Source organism: Balaenoptera acutorostrata, chromosome 1 (genome assembly GCF_949987535.1).
Source record: "Balaenoptera acutorostrata chromosome 1, mBalAcu1.1, whole genome shotgun sequence".
NCBI lineage: Eukaryota > Metazoa > Chordata > Mammalia > Artiodactyla > Balaenopteridae > Balaenoptera > Balaenoptera acutorostrata.
The window spans coordinates 32,204,697-32,229,048 of NC_080064.1; the positions used below are offsets into that span (position 1 = coordinate 32,204,697).

At 41.0% G+C, this 24,352-nt stretch overlaps 1 protein-coding gene across 3 annotated transcripts in view; it reads left to right on the forward strand.

Annotated features, from left to right (window-relative positions):
- MACF1 (microtubule actin crosslinking factor 1) overlaps positions 1–24,352 on the forward strand; it is a 329,628-nt gene that overhangs the window by 203,991 nt on the left and 101,285 nt on the right. For all 3 annotated transcript variants that reach the window (XM_057535030.1, XM_057535517.1, XM_057534539.1), the window contains exons 38-49: positions 463–612; positions 1,877–2,092; positions 2,180–2,332; positions 5,839–6,072; positions 8,329–8,478; positions 9,402–9,635; positions 10,721–10,924; positions 13,463–13,981; positions 14,761–14,937; positions 15,191–15,314; positions 16,125–16,333; positions 16,713–17,030. In XM_057535030.1, coding sequence (XP_057391013.1) covers positions 463–612; positions 1,877–2,092; positions 2,180–2,332; positions 5,839–6,072; positions 8,329–8,478; positions 9,402–9,635; positions 10,721–10,924; positions 13,463–13,981; positions 14,761–14,937; positions 15,191–15,314; positions 16,125–16,333; positions 16,713–17,030 — 2,688 coding nt within the window. The remainder of the gene's footprint in view (positions 1–462; positions 613–1,876; positions 2,093–2,179; positions 2,333–5,838; positions 6,073–8,328; positions 8,479–9,401; positions 9,636–10,720; positions 10,925–13,462; positions 13,982–14,760; positions 14,938–15,190; positions 15,315–16,124; positions 16,334–16,712; positions 17,031–24,352) is intronic.

Below are 24,352 nucleotides of genomic sequence, written 5' to 3' on the forward strand. Positions count from 1 at the left end.
GATGGAGAGAGGCCCGCGCACCGCGATGAAGAGCGGTCCCCGCACCGCGATGAAGAGTGGCCCCCGCTTGCCGCAACTGGAGAAAGCCCTCGCACGAACCGAAGACCCAATACAGACAAAAATAATAAATAAATAAATAAATAAATAAATAAATAAATAAATAAATAAAAGAAAATCCTAAAATACTGAGGCTATGGTACCTGAAGTCAGAATAGGTTTTGGAAGTTTTGCTAAAATGATGCTTATAGATTGATAATTTTGAGCTGCTGCTCCCTGAGGAAATTTAATAAAATCACTTTTTTGTCTATTGATTTGCGACAATTTAGACAAAATAACATATTTTATTTCATTCCATCCAATGTGTAGTAAAAATTTCTATTCTATTCTAAGACCCTGCCTGCTTAAAAAGCAGACTTAAAGGAGTATGTCAGATTTAAGTGAGTTTTCTTTTTGGCTCCACAGAATGTATTTAACCGGCAGCTCTGCCTAGAACATGATGAGAAGCTGGTATCCTATCTGTCTCTGTTACGAGACATTGAAATGAGGACCAAACAAATTCAACCTCTAGAGCTAAACCTGGCAGAACTACAGGATCTGCTGTGTCAGGCCAAGGTAGGTTCCCAGAGACTTCCTCCAGGCCCATCGGCGTGGAGAAAATAAAGACACTACCATTTAATGGACAAGAAATAGATTGGAAAAGTGTAACTAGAGATCTGTGAAGAACACCAGGGAGTACCAGTCTCACAGAAGCCAAAGCAGAAGAGAGTCAAGGGAGGAGTAGTCGGCAGTGTTAAATACAGTAGGGAGACTGAGTACAGTGAGGACTAAAAGGGGGTTTAGTGCCTGAGAGTCGCTGGGGACCTTGATAAGAACAGTTACAGTGCAGTCATGGGATATAAACTAGGTTGCACTGAGAATAAACGGGAGGTTGGACGGTACGGGCAATCAATGTATGTCATTCTTTCCAGAAGCTTGATAGTGCAGGCAAGGAAAGAGGTAGAACACTAGCTAGAGGAGATGGACTAAAAGAGGAATGTTTTGAGTGAATTTTTAGGCTGAGGAGAAAGAACCAATAGAAGAGGAGAATTTGAAGTTAGAGGAGAGAGGAAGTGCTGACTGGTGGAATGAGGTCCCTGAGGACATGGAAAGGCATAGACTTAGACAGCCTTGAGCGGGAGGAGGAATAGCTCTTTGACTGGAACTGGAGGCTGAGAGTTGTCACAGGATTGGAGTCACGATGAGGACAGAGATGGTAGAGGTTTACCAGTTCTCTCAGTATCTAGAGTGTGGCCTTGGGCAGGGGGGCTGAAGGGGAAATGAGGATCATGCCCAGAAGAACTACCGAGCTCTTCCCCAGCTTGTTTCTGGCTTCTCTACTGAGGAGCAGGATATTGAGGAGTAGCTGAGTGGCAAAGCTGGCTTGGGGTATTTTTATGTTCATTGGTTCTGCTCCCTTGGACTTTGGAGTGGAAGACTTGTCCTTTGATTGACTTATATTGCATAACATTATGTAAAGCATAATGACACTCTTGGAGAGGCAGCAAGTTGTAGTGCAAGGAGCATTGCACTGAGTCAGAAAACCTGAATCCAAGTCTTGGCTCTCTTGCTTATCAGCTGGGCGACCTCAGGGGAAAACAAATTCACATTTTTAAGCACTGAGGAATCTCTCCTGTTAATCCAGGATAATAATATCTACTCTGCCTACTTCAAGAATTATTGTGAGAACCAAATAAACTAGTGAATGTCTATAAAAACATTTTATAAACCCTAAAGCCTGTGTAGGCCTGAGGTGACAGAAAAATATGTTCACAGCTTATTCCTAGACAGCAAGATTTCTAGTCTTGATTTTGGAGGTAACTCCACTTTATGCCCTCAGGTAGTAGACAGGGAGCTAAAGGATCTGTCCACGGTGGTGAGTCAGGAATTGGAATGTGTGAATCAGATTATCATCAGCCAGCCTCAGGAAGTCCCGGCTCAACTGTTGAAGGCTCTAGAAAAAGATGCCAAGAATCTTCAAAAGTCCCTCAGCTCTGTGAGTGACACCTGGGGTTCCAGACTACTCCACCTCCAGAATGCTGCAGAAGTAAAAAAGGTAGCTTCTTGTTTTTATTCACAAAGGCTCACAAACTCTGGGTAAGCTTGGAGAGTTTTATCATCTAATTTGCCATTTATTTCTTAGACTAGAGTTTTAAATCAGTATGAACAGCTAGAAGGCAGACTTCAAGATCTGAGAGCCTGGGTTGGCAATACCCATCTTATTCTGAACAGCAAGGAGCATGTCAATGAAACAGATACCGTCGACAGCCTGAATCACTATCTCCAACAGTATGAGGTAAGCAGTCCACCAGTTCTCAAGCATGTTTTGTTTGTCCTTTTGAGTTGTATCAATTTTATTTCTCTGCTAGGCAAACTGGTATCTGTACTTGCCTTTCTTAGAAAGTCTGACTTTCCATTTGAGAAATAAAGTCAGCTACGTTTAGTTTTTTAGGTTATCATACCTCTGGAGCTTCTTCAGTGATTGTGATTATTTTTCCTTTCAGCTGTACTGAGAATCTGTGGAATGGCCTATGATTATCCAACTTAATCTTCTCTTTATAACTGAGCATCTAGTATCCCTTTTTTCTATTTTGCCCAAGATCTAATCCTATGCGCACACACCAGTTGTTTTTTTTTTTAATGATTCTAGACTTTCTTTCTTTTTGCTTTTTATTTTTTGAATTTTAATTTTTTTTATACAGCAGCAGGTTCTTATTAGTTATCTATTTTATACTTATTAGTGTATATATGTCAATCCCAATCTCCCAATTCATCCCACCCCCACCCCCTGCTTTCCCCCCTTGGTGCACACACACCAGTATTTTTTAAATTATTATTATTATTATTTTTTAACATCTTTATTGGAGTATAATTGCTTTACATTGTTGTGTTAGTTTCTGCTGTATAACAAAGTGAGTCAGCTACACATATACATATATCCCCATATCCCCTCCCTCTTGCGTCTCCCTCCCACCCTCCCTATCCCACCCCTCTAGGTGGTCACAAAGCACCGAGCTGATCTCCCTGTACTATGCAGCTGCTTCCCACTAGCTATCTGTTTTACGTTTGGTAGTGTATATATGTCAGTGTCACTCTCTCACTTCATCTCAGCTTACCTTTCCCCCTCCCCATGTCCTCAAATCTATTCTCTACGTCTGCGTCTTTATTCCTGTCCTGCCCCTAGGTTCTTCAGAACCATTTTTTTGTTTTTTTAAGATTCCATATGTATGTGTTAGCATACGGTATTTGTTTTTCTCTTTCTGACTTACTTCACTCTGTATGACAGACTCTAGGTCCATCCACCTCACTACAAATAGTTCAATTTTGTTTCTTTTTATGGCTGAGTAATATTCCATTGTATATATGTGCCACATCTTCTTTATCCATTCATCTGTCGATGGACACTTAGGTTGCTTCCGTGTCTTGGCTGTTGTAAATAGAGCTGCAGTGAACATTGTGGTACATGACTCTTTTTGAATTATGGTTTTCTCAGGGTATATGCCCAGTAGTGGGATTGCTGGGTCATATGGTAGTTCTATTTTTAGTTTTTTAAGGAACCTCCATACTGTTCTCCGTAGTGGCTGTATCAATTTACATTCCCACCAACAGTGCAAGAGGGTTCCCTTTTCTCCATACCCTTGCCAGCATTTATTGTTTGTAGAATTTTTGATGATGGCCATTCTGACTAGTGTGAGGTGATACCTCACTGTAGTTTTGATTTGCGTTTTTCTAATGATTAGTAATGTTGAGCATTCTTTCATGTGTTTGTTGGCAATCTGTATATCTTCCATGGAGAAATGTCTATTTAGTTAGGTCTTCTGCCCATTTTTGGATTGGGTTGTTTGTTTTTTTGATATTGAGCTGCATGAGCTGTATATTTTGGAGATTAATCCTTTGTCAGTTGCTTCGTTTGCAAATATATTCTCCCATTCTGAGGGTTGTCTTTTCATCTTGTTTATGGTTTTCTTTGCTGTGCTAAAGCTTTTAAGTTTCATTAGGTCCCATTTGTTTATTTTTGTTTTTATTTCCATTTCTCTAGGAGGTGGGTCAAAAAGGATCTTGCTGTGATTTATGTCATAGAGTGTTCTGCCTGTGTTTTCCTGTCACACACCAGCTTTTATCAGTGATCTAGAGCATGGGTTTGCAAACTTTTTCTATAAAGGGTTAGATAGTAAATATTTTAGGCCTTGCAGGTGACCTGTTTCTGTGGCAGCCATTCAGCTCTGCTGTTGAAACATGAAAGCAGCCATAGACAGTACATAAACAAATGGTTGTGGACATGTTACAATAAAACTTTATTTACAAAAACAGGTGTCAGGCAGATTTGGCTCGGGGACTGTAGATTGCTGACCTCTGATCTCGAGAGATGGTTTTCTTCTTGTTAAACTCCAAGTTACTTGATTCTTTTTATAAGTCAGTGAGAGAAAGTTAAAGATTCCGAGATACATATGAGCTGAGGATTCTCCCCCCATCCCCACCTTCAACATTGTTGTTTATTTTGGTTATACTTAAGGTAATATCAGATAATACTCACATTGGTTTATCCACGCTCTGCTATAGATATTCCTCTCCTAAAACTCTTTCTAAAGTCAGAGCAGAACTAGAGATGTTCCCTCCTATTCCATCCTCTTCATTTTCCCCAGTCTTAGGAGACACAGACCTAAATGTTGTCTGTGGTCAGGCTTCCTTGTATGCAACCTCGTCCCTCTTTATCTTGCAAGAGTTGGCCTGCCTTCTTTCATAGCCTTTTAGCCAAATATACCATTGGAGGAGTGAGTAGCATACTTTATCTGTTCACGGGCAGAGTACTAAAAGAAGCAAGGGTGAGAAAAATTTCTAAGATACAGTACGAGACATGAAAACAGAGCATCTCATGCATTGGGATCCTTGCCTAGTTATAACTTACACAAATTCTGTTATAGAAAGAGAGCCACAGCCTAAGCCTCATTTTCCTAGTGACAGTTTCCCAAATCCATGTGTTCACACATGAAGGAAGTATAGTCTTGTGATAAATATCCAAGAAGCCCTCCTCCCAGCCTGCTTTTCAAGATTGCTGACTACGCTCAATTTCAAAGTGATAGACGGGTAGATATCTTACTTGTTTTTATGTTCTTTGTTGCATCCAGTATAACATAGTTGATGATCACTAAATGTTTGTGGGAAAATTGCATGCTTTTTAATTGTCTGAAAACAGATAAATTCTAGTGTTTAGGCAGTTTTCTACTGCTTTAAAGAAGCAATATAACTATTATATAAGAAAGTCTGACTGTAATTCTTTACAGTTTTAAAATATGTAAGCAACATTATTTACTCTAAAAGTCAAATTTCAGTGAACCAAAAATAAATTGAATATTTTCTCACTTCTGGCCTACCAGGTACTCAGGGCTAGACAAATACAAATAGGTATTTGAATCTAAGGAAATACAATTAGACAGATATATCTCAGACCAAAAATTCATGTTATACTTTCCAAAACTTAAAAAAATACATTTTTTCCACAGACACCTGGGATTAGCTGTACTGTAATTCTGGTATTATAAATAATTGAAAGCCTAGTGCATTTAGAAATCAAGGGCTAGTAAAGGAAACCTAACTGTAATATGCGAGGGGTTTGGAGAGGCCAGAAGTGAGAGAGACTTCGGTTTGGCCCTAGAAATTATCAGTGTCAATTATAAAAATGCAAGAAATTAACCTCTGTTTGATCATGTTGATTCTTTGATTAGAACCAACAGCTTCTGCTTCTATAGAGAATAAGAAGTTTCTTTTCTTTTTTCTTTTTCTTCCTTTCCCCACTTACCTTAGGATTTGAAACAGCCCATGGCTGAGAGGAAATCTCAGCTGGATGCACTTGCCTTTGATATTCAGTTCTTTATCTCTGAGCACGCCCAGGACCTGCCTCCTCAGCAGAACCGACAGATGCTAAGGCTTCTGAATGAACTGCAGAGGTCCTTCCAGGACCATGTGGAACGGACCGCAGCCCAGGTGGATGCCTTGCAGGGCCGTCTTCAACAGATGGAGCAGGCAGCCCGGCTTAAGGTCAGGCTGAACCAGAAGCTGGGCTCAGTTGGTCTCTGGATGTCCTCTATCTTTGGGTTTTCTGGCCAGACTCCGTTTGTCACGATTCCAGGAGCCTGCGTTTACCAGTTTTGATTGGTTCAGGCCAGTTTGGTTCTGGTCCAGGAGGCAGCTGTTCTGGCTGTTTTTCTTGCCGTGTTTTTGGTTTTATGTGTGTGTGTGTGTGAGAGAATATGTGTGTTTACATGTGTATGCATGTGCAAGTTTTTTCTTTTTAGTGAGACTCTACTGTCACTGTGTCTCATTGTCTCTGACTTTCAAATGAAAATTTTATCCCTAGCCCTTATTTCGCCTACTCTCTCCCTCAGCATTCTCTTGAGGACTGTTAGGAACATTTAGGTACTCTGAGCTCTTGAGAAGAATGGTCCTGAAATCAGTTTTATTCTGGGGCTTTTCAGATGATTAACAGTAAGATTCCTTGACCACCTTCAAACAGCTGACAAAAAGATTTTTATCAGAATCATATTAATTTTTTAGCACATTTGAAATTATTATTTTCTAGCACCGTTCTTTACACTGTTGTGCCCAGTGCTTATTCAGTTATTGGAAAACTGTGTGTAGAAGCACTCTTGATACATTTTGGGGGGTGGGGGGAAGCAACTAATCATCTCACCACCTTCTATCACAAGCCTCTTCTTGCAGGACTCAACATAATTGCATTAATGGTAACATCATAACCTTATAATACCAAGAATGATGCTTATGCCATTTCTGCTGTTTGAATAATAAGTTGGAATTCAGCAAGATGATACTAGAATTGTCCTTGTCACCAGCAAAACTGTCTCAGGGTCTCTTTTATTAAGTATTGTGCAAAATAGAATTGAGCTTTTGAGTCAGGCTTAAAGGATATTAAAGGCTTAAAGTCAAGTCTCTATGCCCCTTATTACTGCTTAGTTGTTTCAGCTGTATTGAATTTGAAGTAAAATACTAATGAAATATGTTAGGTTACCTTCCATATCTGGAAATTTGCAGTGTCCTCACTTGGGAATTTATATAGCCTGGTGTAGCTTATGGATAATTAACGAAATAGCATTGGTCTGGGCCACCTTAAGACACAGCCCACATCCAGGATAGGCTCCTGAGCTGCAGAAGGTGATACAGTTGCATGTGAACATTCTCTCTAAGCGTGTAATTAATTCCACAATGTTTATTAACCTTGTTATTGTCAGAAATGCTCTGCTTCTCTCTATATTTGCCCTGAATGCATGTGTATGTCTGTGTGTTAACTTGTTTGCTTTGCTTTTTTCAGATTCAGTCTGCACCCATCCTAACCCATGAAGATCCTGTTTTACAGCTGAAGAACTCTTAGGAGTTCTCTTCCAGAGCCCTTCTATTTGTCCTAAAGAGGGGGAGAGAGGGCCAATTTGGGCACCTGTTTGTAAGTGCAGGTGACTAAAACACCATCAGAAGGTAGAAACTGGTGGAAAACGGTTCTAGAAGGATGGTCAGGAGAACACATCATGCTCAATTGCTCAATCAGGTGCTTCAGTGTCATGCGACTGAGAGGTCTGGAGAAAGGATCAGGCACAGAAGTGTACTCCCTCCTCCCCTTGGGCTGGCTTTTCTCTTGGGTAATGGTATAGACACCTGAAGGACTGAGCCCGTTGCTATTCTGGGGCAGTTCCCTTCTCCTCAGAATAGCCAAGCCCTTCATGCCTGGCATGTAATCATTCCATTTAATGGGCGTCTGCATTTGTGAGACATTTGATTTATATAAAATCAGCTCAATTACTAAGAAACTCAATTAGCTTATAAATTATCCAGTTTCTTGATTTTTACTCCTAGTCTAGTCCTTCTAATTTTCCATATTATGACTTAACATATAGTGTATCATCCAGTTCCAGTAGAATTGATCAGAACCGCTAATTTATTATTACCACCAATATCATCTGTGGATTTTAAGCATCTGGGCTCTCTGTTCTCCATTTCCAAGGATAATAACAGCAGTCTGGCAAAGGAGCTTCCAGACCAAAACCTGGGAGCGTTCTCACCCCAAATCACCGCTGATTATAATCCCGACCATAGCCCAAGATTAACAGACGATCCAATTGAGGGGAGCTTTCTGAATATGATTTCTGTGCCTTTTCCTCCTCTAGTCTCCCACCAACTTTTCCATCCTTGAGATATAACCTTCCTATTTTGCATTTCAGAGAGTTATCTTGTATTTATAAAATGAGAATCATTAATTGTCTCTTGGCCCCTTTGCATTTTAATTAGACCCTGCAGAAACAACAAAATACCTGTCACCAGAAACTGGAGGATCTTTGCAACTGGGTAGGACAGGCAGAAAGAGCATTGGCTGGCCATCAAGGTAGAGCCACCCAGCAGGATCTCTCTGCTTTGCAGAAGAACCAAAGTGACTTGAAGGTCAGTAAGAGCTAACTCATTTTTTTCATTCCTTCAAGTATTTATAAAGGCTTGCTATGTGCCAGGCACAGTGCTTAGTGCCAATAACATAATGGTAAACGTTCCTGCTCTCAGGAAGCTTACAGTGTAGTGGAAGAGACAGACATTGCACAAATAATCACAAAAATGAACATACGATTTATTCGGTATTATATCTATAAAGGAAAGGTTACATGAGAACATATAACAGAGAGACCCAATCTTGACTTGGATATCAAGATTACCTTAAAGAAGTGTTACTTAAACTGAGAGACAGAGGGTACGTAGGGGTTGATGCATGAAGGTGTGGGAGGAAGAAGAAAACTGCCAGGCAGAGGCCTGTACCTCAGTCTGGAGGTGGGAATGGGGTCGAGCACAATGTATTCAAGAGCTGAAAGAAAGCTAGTTCAATTGGACTGCGAAGAAAAAAAAGGAAGATTAGTGAATGATGAGTCTGGAGGGTAGGACCCAGATCACTCTGGGCCTTATAGGCTACATTAGGATTAAGGAGCGATAACCAAGAGAGTTATAAAGGACCAACCAGGCCTCAACTCCGCTAGAATCCTGTTGTCAACTCTTCTTTATAGAAGAATGATCTCTTTGAGGATAACTCATGGCAGAATAAAAATCATGTTTATGGGCAGTCTCCTTTTTTGTCTTCACTAAATATCTTCTCAGAAATTTAAATTTTACTTAGAAAATTAAATATTAAAAAAGTTTCTTAATTAAAAAGCATTTAAAATTTTATTATCTCCATTGGTTTAGGCATAAACCTTAAGCAAATTATACTCAGGGACATACGTCAATTGCAGATACTGTCATCCTAGTCATTCATCTTCATGCTGTTGAGAGGTCTTAGAAGTTCTAAAGTTGAAGCCTCTGCCATCCTGTTTTCATGTGTTAAGGATTTACAGGATGACATTCAGAATCATGCCACCTCATTTGCCAGTGTTGTCAAAGAGGCTGAAGGGTTCCTGGAAGAGAACCAAACTAAGCTGAGCCCCCATGAGTTGACAGCTCTCCGGGAAAAACTTCATCAGGCTAAGGAACAGTATGAGGCTCTCCAGGAAAGGATGAAGCTGGCCCAGAAGGAGCTGGAGGAAGTGGTGACCTCAGCCTTACAGCAGGAGACTGAAAAGGTAACCAGACTGCTATGATGCTTGGTGTTTTTCAAAAAAGAAAATTTTGGTACCTACACAAATAAAAGGTAATGAAGGGAAACTGCTTTACAGAGAGCATAGAATCACAAAAAAGGGTTAATTCAGGAGCAGATCTGTGAGTCAATATTTATTTTTATAAGAAACATCCTGAAGGACTTTAAGTTAGGAGTAGTTGGTAGTAAGTTCATATTCCAAATCATCGCCATCATCATCATCATCATCCTCCTCATCATCCTCGGGGAAAAAGCAAATGGCATATTTCTAACATGAATCTGGACTGGTGATCCAAGGGTACTAATGAAAATACCTGGGCCACAAGCTATCCTCAAGCTGCCACTATAGTTTCAGTGGGAAGTCATGGCACTGGGATAAACCTAAAAGAAGGTTAAGTCTCATGGTCTTCTGCACCCCACTCAGCACTGGCTTATTGAATCAAAGTTCTTTTTCTGGCTGTGAACTTGTACACTAATGAGGGAGGTAGATAATGTGGAAAGAGAAGTAAGTTACCTGAAGATGAATTCTGAAATACATGAGTATATCACTTGGCATAACCTGTTTTATTAAAGTACTTGAAGAGTCAGAAAACAGAATTTGAGAGACAAGTTTTAGAATTCAGTGCTCTACTTGGCAGAGAAAATGCTGGGAGTAGTCTGCATTTTCCTTAAGGAAAAACAGACAGGTAATTGAGTGTGACTGTGCTATTTTTTATCCTACCAAGGCAGTGTATAACTTCTGCGTACCTAGAAAGGATTCCATAAAGCTTGGAGGTGCCAGGACTAAATCATCTCTTAACAAAGCCCTTTCAAATCCTGGGATTTGCCGCCCTCCTGCTCCTTTATTAAAAGCAGTGAGATATAGATCAAATTTAGGGATTGTTTTAAATAATTATTTTTCAACAGATTTAGAAAATGCTTATTTTTCTTTGCGGGTGCAAAGACTGTTTATACCCAGCCTTAGAGCCTCTTCTTTTTTTTTTAAGCCTAAATGTCTTCGCTTTTACTTAACCTTTGGTTGATAGCTGAGTATCTAAGGCCTTCTCACTAGACTCCCCCTGTGGCTTTCAGAGTAAAGCAGCAAAGGAACTGGAAGAGAACAGGAGTAAGATCGATGCTCTCTTGGATTGGCTGACTTCAGTGGGATCATTGGGTGGACAGATGGAGCAGCTGTCAGGAGATAACCTGGAGAAAGGAGCCTTGGATACCACTGATGGTCACATGAGGGTGAACCAAGCCCCAGAGACGCTGGGCAAGCAATGTGAGAAGTTGAAGGTGAGCATGTTAGCTTGTTCTTACAATGCTGGGTGAATCTCTGCTGCCCTGGGCAAGTCACCATAACCTCCTGCCCTAAATCCAGTGAGCATTTCTCAGTTCATATCTTCTTTGGTTTCTCAGTAGCCTTGACAGTCTTGACTACTCCCCTTGAAATAGTTTCTCCCTTGTTTCCATAACACTATCGGCCCTGATAATCCTCCTCCCTTGCCTCTGGCCAGCTTTTGAAATACTGATATGCTTCCAGGTTGTAGCCTAGGCCTCTTCTCGTCTTCAGAATATATTTTCCTTGGGTAATCTCATCCACCCATGACACTTCACTTCCCATTTGTACTAGTGGTTTCCATGTATATATTTGTCTCCAGCCCAGATGCCTGCCCTGAGCTTCAAACCAGTGTATAAATCCATCTGCCTATTTGCAACTTGGAACCATAAGCACCTCAACCTGAGAAATAGACCTCCTATTTTCTAAAATACCCCTCCCCCATTGAACATGTTCTCCTTCCTATATTCCCACTTACTTGCCTGGACTAAACATCATCCTAGATTCCTTTCCTTCCCTCACTCTCCCATATTGAATCAGTCGTCAAATCCCACGCTTCTTTTTTTTTAAGTATTTATTTATTTATTTATTTATTTATTTATTTATGGCTGTGTTGGGTCTTCGTTTCTGTGCGAGGGCTTTCTCTAGTTGTGGCAAGCGGGGGCCTCTCACTATCGTGGCCTCTCTTGTTGCGGAGCACAGGCTCCAGATGCGCAGGCTCAGTAATTGTGGCTCACGGGCCTAGTTGCTCCGTGGCATGTGGGATCCTCCCAGACCAGGGCTCGAACCCGTGTCCCCTGCATTGGCAGGCGGATTCTCAACCACTGCGCCACCAGGGAAGCCCCCACACTTCTTATAGCTCTTTTAAAGTCATCCACATGTTTTTATCTCCATCGAGATATTATTGCAGTTCAGACTACTATCAGCTCTCACTTGTGTTATAGTAACTTCAACTGGTCTCCTTGCCTCTTGGCTTTTACCCTCCAATCCATTCCCACACTACTAAGTGATCTTTTTAAGATGCTGTGTCCCTGCTTAACCCTTTTAATAGTTCCCTGCTGCCCTCAGGAAACTGTTTCTTACTCATCTCTACTCATCTATTCATTCAGCAAATATTGAGGGCCTGATGCATGACAGGTATTGGAGATAAACCAGTGAACCAGCCAGATCCACCATCTCCAAGACATTAACTGACATATGCAGGCATATTGTATTACATGATTGAAAGACTATTACATATTTAGGGAACTTAGAAAACACACGGATCACATATGTTAGTGATACCTTTATAGTATACAAAATTGGTTTAGCTGAAATGCTTCTGTTGAACAGCCTGTGTGGGCCATTGCCTTATTTTGTATTCTTAGGATTTCTGCCTCTTGCATGCCACTTCTGTGCTTGGAAGATCCATTGTAGTGTGTACCCTAAAGCCATGGCAGTCTTGGCACAGAGCAGAAATGGTCCTGCTGTCACAGGGGCTTCCTGATACTGCTTGCTGGCAGCTCCATCTAGGAAGGACACTGTCTTACCTGTGGGTGGATGAGAGTGGGGACATCTGGGCAGTATACAGACAAGCTGTAGTACTGCCCCTTACTGTCTCTTTGAGCAGGATATATTTGTCACCCCAGCTTCGCTGAGATGACGTCGGAAGCTGAAGCTATCAGGTTGCTGTTGTCCTTCTCTAGGGAGTTGCATAAACAGTATAGATAGTTAAGAACACTTACTGAGCTCCTGGTGACTTCTGCTAGACTCAGGAAGAACATTTTAGGAACAAAACCAAGCAACCACAACTGTCCTAAAAGAACTTATGTTCCACTGAAACAGAAAAAAGGTCTACATGTCTGTACATAGACATAACACATACAAATAAAACGTACAGATTACCTATACTATCCAGAAATACAGTTTGTTCTCACTAATATACAAGTTGTTTATTTAAAGAATTAATTTTTCAACATTTTTTCTAGTAGGGACAGTCTTCAAGGATATGTGAATGACATATTTCACAGCTTAGCATTTGCAGGTTTTATGCTGTCATATGTATGACTTATCCAGTTTACTGTCTGCTTCCATCAGTGTGGGTAGTTTTAGTTGGCCATTTGTACCTTCTCTTAGATCTGGGGTAGTTTAGTGAAGAGAGTCAGGTTCAAGTCACAGTTTGTCCCTTAACTATCTGCATGACCTTAGTCAAGACATACAACACCTTTTTGGTATTCACTTATCCCATCCTTGATATGGGAATTACGTGGTCGGCCTACACTGCAGATGGTGGCACGAGTATTATGAGATAATACATGAAAACTGTCAGATCCTAGATGAGTCAGTTCATCTGGGATTAGCAGATGGCATAATGCATAGAGAGTAAGAGATATTGATGATTTCTGAGCAGCTGGAAAAGTGACCTGTTGAGATCTCTCCCTACTTCTAGCTGTAGACATAAACAATTACTGTGGTGTCCCTACTGATTGTCCTTTGTTTGGGGGGATTTTTGCCAGGCTCGTCACCAAGAATTGCTGTCTCAGCAGCAAAATTTCATCCTGGCCACCCAGTCTGCTCAGACGTTCCTGGACCAGCATGGCCACAATCTCACACCCGAGGAGCAGCAGATGCTGCAAGAAAAGCTCGGAGAACTAAAGGGGCAGTATGTGACTTCCCTGGCCCAGTCAGAGGCAGAACTGAAGCGGGTGCAGACACTACGGGATGAGCTGCAGAAGTTTCTGCAGGATCATCGAGAGTTTGAAAACTGGCTGGAACGGTCTGAGAAAGAGCTGGAGAACATGCACAAGCGAGACAGCAGCCCCGAGGCCCTTCCCGCCCTACTAAAGCGACAGGGGAGCTTCTCAGAGGATGTAATTTCCCACAAAGGAGACTTGAGATTTGTGACTATCTCAGGACAGAAAGTCTTGGACACAGAAAACGGCCTTGAGGAAGTCAAAGAACCATCAGCAGCTGGAACCTTAGTGAAGGACAAGCTGAAGGATGCAGCAGAAAGATACAGTGCTCTCCATTCAAAGGTAGAGGAGAGGTTCCTGGCAGCATGTCAGCCCTCACACAACTGTGGGTGGTTTCTGGGGCTTACAGTAAGAACCTCAGACACAGTGAACAAGCTGATTTGTAGATTGACCACGGGTAGAATGAGTTATGGGTGTTAATGAGTTCTGAAAAATTGCAAAATATAGAGGCCCAGGGGCTCATGCCTGATCTGAGCAATATCCAGGGGTATGTCTCACTGCAGTGGTGAAGGTGGAAGTGCTCACCTCCCTGTGTCCTGACCAGCAGCCATGGCCTCCCAAGAGACAGAGCACAGGGAGACTTAAACCAAATACACAGTCTTTATTCCTGGACAGAACATCTAGGGTAAATCCTTATCTTCCTCCCTATCAAAGAACTCCCTTTAGCTCCCAAGATATAGAATCCAGTCAGTTCTTCTTACCTGTCTTGTGCTTTTTGCCAACATCTTTCACCCCCCAAAAGGAACACCTTTTGTACCTCTCAGTCCCCACCTTTGCCTGCAACCTGATGTATATTTCTTTGGTGGCTTGTCATACAACTAAATCTTCCCAGGTATATAATAAAGTGGGGGTGGATAGTATGGATCAAACAGTCAGGACCCCACTTACAGAAAATGGTTGCTACCATCTATCTGTGGGGGCCCGCACTAACCTTAACTGTAGTTACAGTCAGTTCCCTGTAACATAGCCAGACCTCTTTGGACTGTGCCTGGGAAGCTGCTGCCTTTGGCCTGACCCACTTGAGTCTGCTTTCCCTTCTTTTTTTTTTTCTTATGACACAGTGTACACGACTGGGCGCTCACCTGAACTTGCTGCTGGGCCAGTATCAGCAGTTCCAGAGCAGTGCCGAAAGCCTGCAGGCCTGGATGAAAGCTTGTGAGGCCAGTGTGGAGAAGCTCCTCTCAGAAACTGTCGCCTCTGACCCTGGGGTCCTGCAACAGCAGCTTGTGACCACAAAGGTGAGCCAATACACAAGCTGTTGTACTGCATGGCTTATAGTAGCTTCAAAGCAAAGCAGATGCTTGCATAGGTTAAAGGCAATGGTTGGGTTGCCTTGGACAACATATGATTCCTAAATACTTTATTCTGATGTCTGTGGCTATGGATAAACAGAATTATTCTGCAAAGCTGCTCAGTAGCTCTTGACCCCTAGAACCAGCTTTGACTATGCACTGTGATGGTTTTCTTGTGTCCTTTTTCATGGACAAGCAGCAGTTGCAGGAGGAATTGGCTGAGCATCAAGTACCTGTAGAAAAGCTCCGAAAAGTAGCTCATGACCTCATGGAAATTGAAGGGGAGCCAGCCCCAGACCACAAGCATGTTCAAGAAACTACAGGTATGAAGCAGCAATAGCCAGAGCGTTCCCCTAATTCCTAGTATGTGCCTCTGTTCTGTAACGTATCACGTTGTGTTGTACAAGTATCTGTGGTGCTAGCTAGGGGCTGTGGATATAAGCACGAATAGCTCACCATCTAATGAACTTTATTCTTACACCATACGAGGCCTTCATGGTCTGACTTCAACCTCTTTTCCCCAGGCACTCGCCTTCTAGCCACACCCGACTTCTTTCCTTTCCCAAGTCATTTCCTCATTACTTTACCCCTGAAGTTTTTCCTATTGCTTAGCTGCTAACATTTATTGAGTCCTTACCATGCATGATGAAATCTTGCTCATGCTTCAAGATGTAACCGGGAAGTTACTTCCTTTGTAAAGTCCTGACACCACCCCCGCCCCGACCCCCAAGAAGAAGTAAAAGATAAGAAATAGTCATTCTTCCTTCGGGTTTCTCTAGTACAGTACTCCTAGTACCAATATAGCACTTATGATTTTGTTATTATGGTTAGTTGATGTGCCTTCCACTACCTATGCTCTCTTTTAGAGTTTTAAGGTTTGTAGAAGGCAGGGACTTTATCATAATAATCTTTAGTCTTCAGCATCGAGCACAATTTCTGGCACTTAGTAGGTGCTAAATATATAATGCTTCTTGAATTTGGTTCAAATAGTGATGTATTTAGGCTTATTCTTTCTGTTTGTCTTGATTTCTGTTGTTGTTATAACTAACATGTACAATTTAAATACGTTTTCTTTTTCAAGTGCAACACAAAAATTGTCCCCACTCTCTCTTCTCATGGCCTTGAATTTCCAGATTCCATACTCAGCCATTTCCAAAGCCTCTCCAGTAGCTTGGCAGAGCGCTCTGCTGTGCTGCAGAAAGCCATTGCCCAGTCTCAGAGTGTCCAGGAAAGCCTGGACAGCTTGTTGCAGTCCATCAGTGAAGTTGAAAATAACCTGGAAGAGGAGAAGGTGGCACCGCTGTCATCAGGAGTCATCCAAGAAGCCCTGGCCACTAACATGGTGAGACCTGTGCCCCAAGAGTTAGCATAGAGGGTATATTTGCCATGTTCCTAATGACATCATTTTGAAAAAGTATCAGGAAAAGAATTCATTTCCATGAATCATCTAATAAGACTTAGAAATATTGACTAATCCATGTAAAGGTTTGTCTACCCAATTTCCAAACCATTGGTAAGCTTGAGGAAAAGTGGTGATGGCAAAGTCACTGGTGGCATGGGGTGGAGAACTAACGGTATTGATGGTATTCTGAAGGTTCAGTTGCAATCCTCCAACCCTCCTTGAGGAGGTGAGCATGTAGTTACTAGAAGCTTATTAGTTTGTGGCTCAGATATCCTGGAATAAGTGAGCCAGGAGCTGACAGACGTGTTCTTGATGACAGAAATTGAAGCAGGACATTGCTCGGCAGAAGAGCAGCTTGGAGGCCACGCGTGAGATGGTGACCCGATTCACGGAGACAGCAGACAGCACCTCGGCCGCAGTGCTGCAGGGCAAACTGGCCGAGGTGAGCCAGCGCTTCGAACAGCTCCGGCTACAGCAGCAAGAAAAGGAGAGCTCCCTAAAGAAGCTTCTGCCCCAGGCAGAGATGTTTGAGCATCTCTCTGATAAGCTGCAGCGATTCATGGAAAACAAAAGTCGGTTGCTGGCCTCTGGGAATCAGCCAGATCAAGATATTGCACATTTCTTCCAGCAGATCCAGGTGAGGATATATCTGCCAGATGGGCAGAATAAAGGGGAAAGAAAGGCAAGGAAAAAAATATATTTACTGAACACATAATATGTCAGTCAGTGTACTGGAAACTTTACCTGCATTGTCTTAAAGAATTCTCACAGCCATCCTGTAAGCTAGATGTTGTTTGTTCATTTTTTAAGGACACAGCCTAGATTTATTTTTCACTCATATTACATGTTCAACCCAGATCAGCAGGAATACTTAGCTCATCAAGGTCACTCAGTCTTTCAAGTTGATGGAAACTTCATCCTGACATATGTTTTCATGATTACTACTGCAAGGGAAAGAGGACATATCATATCCATTTACATTTTATTAGTCAAAGCAAGTTTCACATGACCATAGCTGACTTTCAAGGGGGTGGAGAAATGTAATCCTACCATATATCTAGTAGGTGCAGAGCTGAAGATCTTTCGTGAAGAGTTATTACCTCCCGTAGATATAGATGTATATCCAGGAGCAGAATTGCTGGGTCATAGTACCTGCCTGTACTTAATTTGACCAAGTAGTAGCTAACTTGAGCTCCAGAATGGCTGCACCTGCCCACATTCCCACCTGTAGTACCTCAACATTGCTGTATTCCCACATCGCTGCCTTGGGTTTATCCAACTATCTAACGTTTTCCATATTGTACTGTGATCTCACTGTTTTGTTTGGTTTGCTCTCCTAACTTTTTGCTTTTTGTTTTGAAAATTTTTGAACTTACAGAAAAGTAAAAGGAACAGCACAATAAACATCAGCATACTTTTCACCTGGATCCACCAATTGCTGTTTTTTCTCTCTTTATAAATATATAAAAGAGTATCACTATGGGCTTCCATTTTCATTATCATCATTGTTCTTTTTTATGCTCAAACGTTTTCAAATTTGGTCAATGGGTGCCCCTTTAAGCTGTCACCTGGTATCTTTTTGACATGTCCCTACCAGTATATGAATACTCTCTTACTTTCTGGTACAATAAGATGTGTCACGGTCACCTTGTAGTTTCCCTGTCCCATACCTGAAATCACCTGTTTCTCCAAGGAGCCCTATTTTTACTGGGGAATTGTAATTAGATATCAAAATCCAGATACTAGATGAGCCATTAGGGTGTCATTGCTTCTAGGTCCTTTAAGTGGATAAGATTAGGAAATCTTGAAAGTTTTTTATATCATGTATTCATACTGATAATCCAGCTCCAGCTCAACACCATAGAATTCTTCCTCCATTCTCTATTTGTATCTTCCTCTTCCTACAGGGAGAACCCTGATTTCCAACAACTTAATATATTATTTGCTATATCCTACAATAAAATAAGATCACTTTGTAATTACACTGTTATTTCTACCAATAACAAACCTACTAAGTAAAAGTCAAGATTTCTTTAGATTTCTTTTTGTCCTGAGACTCTGACCTACTGTTTACTATGTTCAAAGTTACCTGAAAAATTTTTTCCCTGTAATTTCTTATATAATTAGCTTTCTTTGTTTCTATTTGTATTCAACTCCAGGATTTTATTTTTCTTTGTAAAGTTTTGTTTTTAAATATGTGACACATTAAGAAAGCTCAGATTTTCCAAGACTGCTTTCTAAAGGATCAGCAGGTGGCTAAATGCTCATGGAATAATAATATCTATCTTGAAGAAACTATTTTGGGAATTAAAAAGTATCGGAGGTTGGAAATTGGTTCAAGATGGCAGAGTAGAAGGACACGCTCTCACTCCCTCTTGTGAGAGCACCGGAATCACAACTAACTGCTGAACAGTCATCGACAGGAAGACACTGGAACTCACCAAAAAAGATACCCCACATCCAAAGACAAAGGAGAAGCCACAATGCGACGGTAGGAGGGGCACAATCACAATAAAAGCAAATCCCATAACTGCTGGGTGGGTGACTCACAAACTGGAGAACACTTATACCACAGAAGTCCACCCACTGGAGTGAAGGTTCTGAGCCCCACGTCAGGCTTCCCAACCTGGGGGTCTGGCAACAGGGGGAGGAATTCCTGGAGAATCAGACCTTGAAGGCTAGTGGGATTTGATTATAGGACTTAGACAGGACTGGGGGAAACAGAGACTCCACTCTTGGAGGGCACACACAAACTAGTGTGTGCATCGGGACCCAGGGGAAGGAGCAGTAACCCCATAGGAGACTGAACCAGACCTACCAGCTAGTGTTGGAGGGTCTCCTGCAGAGGTGGGGGGTGGCTGTGTCTCACCGTGAGGACAAGTACACCAGCAGCAGAAGTTCTGGGAAGTACTCCTTGGCGTGAACCCTCCCAGAGTCTGCCATTACCCCACCAAAGAGCCTGGGTAGGCTCCAGTGTTGGGTCACCTCAGGCCAAGCAACCAACATGGAGGGAACCCAGCCCCACCCAACAGCAGACAAGTGGATTAAAGTTTTACTGAGCTCTGCCCACCAGAGCAACACCCAGCTCCACCCACCACCAGTCCCTCCCATCAGGAACCTTGCTCAAGCCTCTTAGATAGCTTCATCCACCAGAGGGCAGACAGCAGAAGCAAGAAGAACTACAGTCCTGCAGCCTGTGGAACAAAAACCACATTCACAGAAAGGTAGACAAGATGAAAAGGCAGAGGGCTATGTACTAGATGAAGGAACAAGATAAAACCCCAGAAAAACAACTAAATGAAGTGGAGATAGGCAGCCTTCCAGAAAAAGAATTCAGAATAATGATAGTGAAGATGATCCAGGACCTCGGAAAAAGAATGAAGGCAAAGATTGAGAAGATGCAAGAAATGTTTAACAAAGACCTAGAATAATTAACAAACAAACAGAGATGACCAATACAATAACTGAAATGAAAAATACAGTAGAAGGAATCAATAGCAGAATAACTGAGGCAGAACGGATAAGTGACCTGGAAGACAGAATGGTGGAATTCACTACTGTGGAACAGAATAAAGAAAAAAGAATGAAAAGAAATGAAGACAGCCTAAGAGACCTCTGGGACAACATTAAACGCAACAACATTTGCATTATAGGGTTCCCAGAAGGAGAAGAGAGAGAGAAAGGATCTGAGAAAATATTTGAAGAGATTATAGTCGAAAACTTCCCTAACATGGGAAGGGAAGTAGCCACCCATGTCCAGGAAGCGCAGAGAGCCCCATACAGGATAAACCCAAGGAGAAACACACCGAGACACCTAGTAACCAAATTGGCAAAAATTAAAGACAAAGAAAAATTATTGAAAGCAGCAAGGGAAAAATGACAAATAACATGCAAGGGAACTCCCATAAGGTTAACAGCTGATTTCTCAGCAGAAACTCTACAAGCCAGAAGGGAGTGGCATGACATATTTAAAGTGATGAAAGGGAAGAACCTACAACCAAGATTACTCTACCTGGCAAGGATCTCATTCAGATTTGATGGAGAAATCAAAAGCTTTACAGACAAGCAAAAACTAAGAGAATTCAGCACCACCAAACCAGCTCTACAGCAAATGCTAAAGGAACTTGTCTAAGTGGGAAACACAAGAGAAGAAAAGGACCTACAAAAACAAACCCAAAACAATTAAGAAAATGGTCATAGGAACATACATATCGATAATTACCTTAAACGTGGATGGATTAAATGCTCCAACAAAAAGACACAGGCTTGTTGAATGAATATAAAAACAAGACCCATATTTATGCTGTCTACTAGAGACCCACTTCAGACCTAGGGACACATACAGACTGAAAGCGAGGGGATGGAAAAAGATATTCCATGCAAATGGAAATCAAAAGAAAGCTGGAGTAGCTATACTCATAGCAGGTAAAATAGACTTTAAAATAAAGAATGTTACAAGAGACAAGGAAGGACACTGCATAATGATCAAGGGATCAATCGGAGAAGATATAACAATTATAAATATATATGCTCCCAGCATAGGAGCACCTCAATACATAAGGCAACTGCTAACAGCTATAAAAGAGGAAATCGACAGTAACAAAATAATAGTGGGGGACTTTAACACCTCACTTACACCAGTGGACAAATCATTCAAACAGAAAATTAGTAAGGAAACAGAAGCTTTAAATGACACAATAGACCAGATAGATTTAATTGACATTTATAGGACATTCCACCCAAAAACAGCAGATTACACTTTCCTCTCAAGTGTACACGGAACGTTCACCAGGATAGATCACATCTTGGGTCACAAATGAAGCCTCAGTAAATTTAAGAAAATTGAAATCATATCAAGCATCTTTTCTGACCACAACACTATGAGACTAGAAATGAATTACAGGGGGAAAAAACGTAAAAAACACAAACACATGGAGGCTAAACATTACGTTGCTAAATAACCAAGAGATCACTGAAGAAATCAAAGAGGAAATCAAAAAATACCTAGAGACAAATGACAATGAAAACACGATCATCCAAAACCTATGGGATGCAACAAAAGCAGTTCTAAGAGGGAAGTTTATAGCAATACAAGCCTACCTCAAGAAACAACAAACATCTCAAACAATCTAACTTTACACCTAAAGGAACTAGAGAAAGAAGAACAAACAAAACCCAAAGTTAGCAGAAGGAAAGAAATCATAAAGATCAGAGTAGAAAGAAATGAAATAGAAACAAAGAAAACAATAACAAAGATCAATAAAACTAAAAGCTGGTTCTTTGAGAAGATAAACAAAATTGATAAACCATTAGCCAAACTCATCAAGAAAAAGAGGGCGCGGACTCAAATCAATAAAATTAGAAATGAAAAAGGAGAAGTTACAACAGACACCGCAGAAATACAAAGCATCCTAAGAGACTACTACAAGCAACTCTATGCCAATAAAATGGACAACCTGAAGGAAATGGACAAATTCTTAGCAAGGTATAACCTTCCAAGACTGAACCAGGAAGAAACAGCAAATATGAACAGACCAATCACAAGTAATGAAATTGAAGCTGTGATTAAAAATCTTCCAACAAACAAAAGTCCAGGACCAGATGGCTTCACAGGTGAATTCTATCAAACATTTAGAGAAGAGCTAACACCCATCCTCCTCAAACTCTTCCAAAAAATTGCAGAGGAAGGAACACTCCCAAACTCATTCTATGAGGCCACCATCACCCTGATACCAAAACCAGACAAAGACACTACAAAAAAAGAAAATTACAGACCAATATCACTGATGAATATAGATGCAAAAATCCTCAACAAAATACTAGCAAACAGAATCCAACAACACATTAAAAGGATCATACACCACGATCAAGTGGGATTTATCCCAGGGATGCAAGGATTCTTCAATATATGCAAATCAATCAGTGTGATACACCATATTAACAAATTGAAGAAGAAAAACCATATGATCATCTCAGTAGATGCAGGAAAAGCTTTTAACAGTATTCAACACCCATTTATGATAAAAACTCTCCAGAAAGTGGGCCTAGAGGGAACCTACCTCAACATAATAAAGGCCATATACAGCAAACCCACAGCAAACATCATTCTCAATGGTGAAAAACAGAAAGCATTTCCGCTAAGACCAGGAACAAGACAAGGATGTCCACTCTCACCACTATTATCCAACATAGTTTTGGAAGTCCTAGCCACAGCAATCAGAGAAGAAAAAGAAATAAAAGGAATACAAATTGGAAAAGAAGAAGTAAAACTGTCACTGTTTGCAGATGACATGATACTATACAGAGAGAATCCTAAAGATGCCACCGGAAACCTACTAGAGCTAATCAATGAATTTGGTGAAGTTGCAGGATACAAAATTAATGCACAGAAATCTCTTGCATTCCTATACACTAATGATGAAAAATCTGAAAGAGAAGTTAAGGAAACACTTCCATTTACCATTGCAACAAAAAGAATAAAATACCTAGGAATAAACCTACCTAAGGAGACAAGAGACCTGTATGCAGAAAACTGTAAGACACTGATGAAAGAAATTAAAGATGATACCAACAGATGGAGAGATATACCATGTTCTTGGATTGGAAGAATCAATATTGTGAAAATGACTATACTACCCAAAGCAATCTACAGATTCAATGCAATCTCCATCAAATTACCAATGGCATTTCTTATGGAACTAGAACAAAAAATCTTAAAATTTGTATGGAGACACAAAAGACCCCGAATAGCCGAAACAGTCTTGAGGGGAAAAAATGGAGCTGAAGGAATCAGACTCCCTGACTTCAGACTATACTACAAAGCTACAGTAATCAAGACAATATGGTACTGGCACAAAAACAAATATAGATCAGTGGAACAGGATAGAAAGCCCAGAGATAAACCCACGCACCTATGGTCAACTAACCCATGACAAAGGAGGCAAGGATATACAGTGGAGAAAAGACAGACTCTTCAATAAGTGGTGCTGAGAAAGCTGGACAGCTACATGTAAAAGAATGAAATTAGAACACTCCCTAACACCATACACAAAAATAAACTCAAAATGGATTAGAGACTTAATGTAAGACCGGACACTATAAAACTCTTAGAGGAAAACATAGGAAGAACGCTCTAGGACATAAATCACAGCAAGATCCTTTTTGATCCACCTCCTAGAGAAATGGAAATATAAACAAATGGGACCTAATGAAACTTCAAAGCTTTTGCACAGCAAAGGAAACCATAAACAGGATGAAAAGAGAACCCTCAGAATGGGAGAAAATATTTGCAAATGAATCAACGGACAAAGGACTGATCTCCAAAATACATAAACAGCTCACGCAGTTCAATATTAAGGAAACAACCCAATCCAGAAATGGGCAGAAGACCTAAATTTCTCCAAAGAAGACATACAGATGGCCAAGAAGCACATGAAAAGCTGCTCAACATCACTAATTATTAGAGAAATGCAAATCAAAACTACAGTGAGGTGTCACCTCACACCAGTTAGAATGGGCATCATCAGAAAATCTACAAACAACAAATGCTGGAGAGGGTGTGGAGAAAAGGGAACCCTCTTGCATTGTTGGTGGGAATGTAAATTGATACAGCCACTATGGAGAACGGTGTGGAGGTTCCTTAAAAAACTAAAAATAAAATTACCATATGACCCAGCAATCCCACTACTGGGCATATACCCAGAGAAAACCATAACTCAAAAAGACACATGCACCCCAATGTTTATTGCAGCACTATTTACAATAGCCAGGACATGGAAGCAACCTAAATGCCCATCGACAGATGAATGGATAAAGAAGATGTGGTACATATATACAAAGGAATATTACTCAGCCATAAAAAGGAACAAAATTGGGTCATTTGTAGAGACGTGGATGGATCTAGAGACTGTCATACAGAGTGAAGTAAGTCAGAAACAAAAAAAATATATTGTATATTAA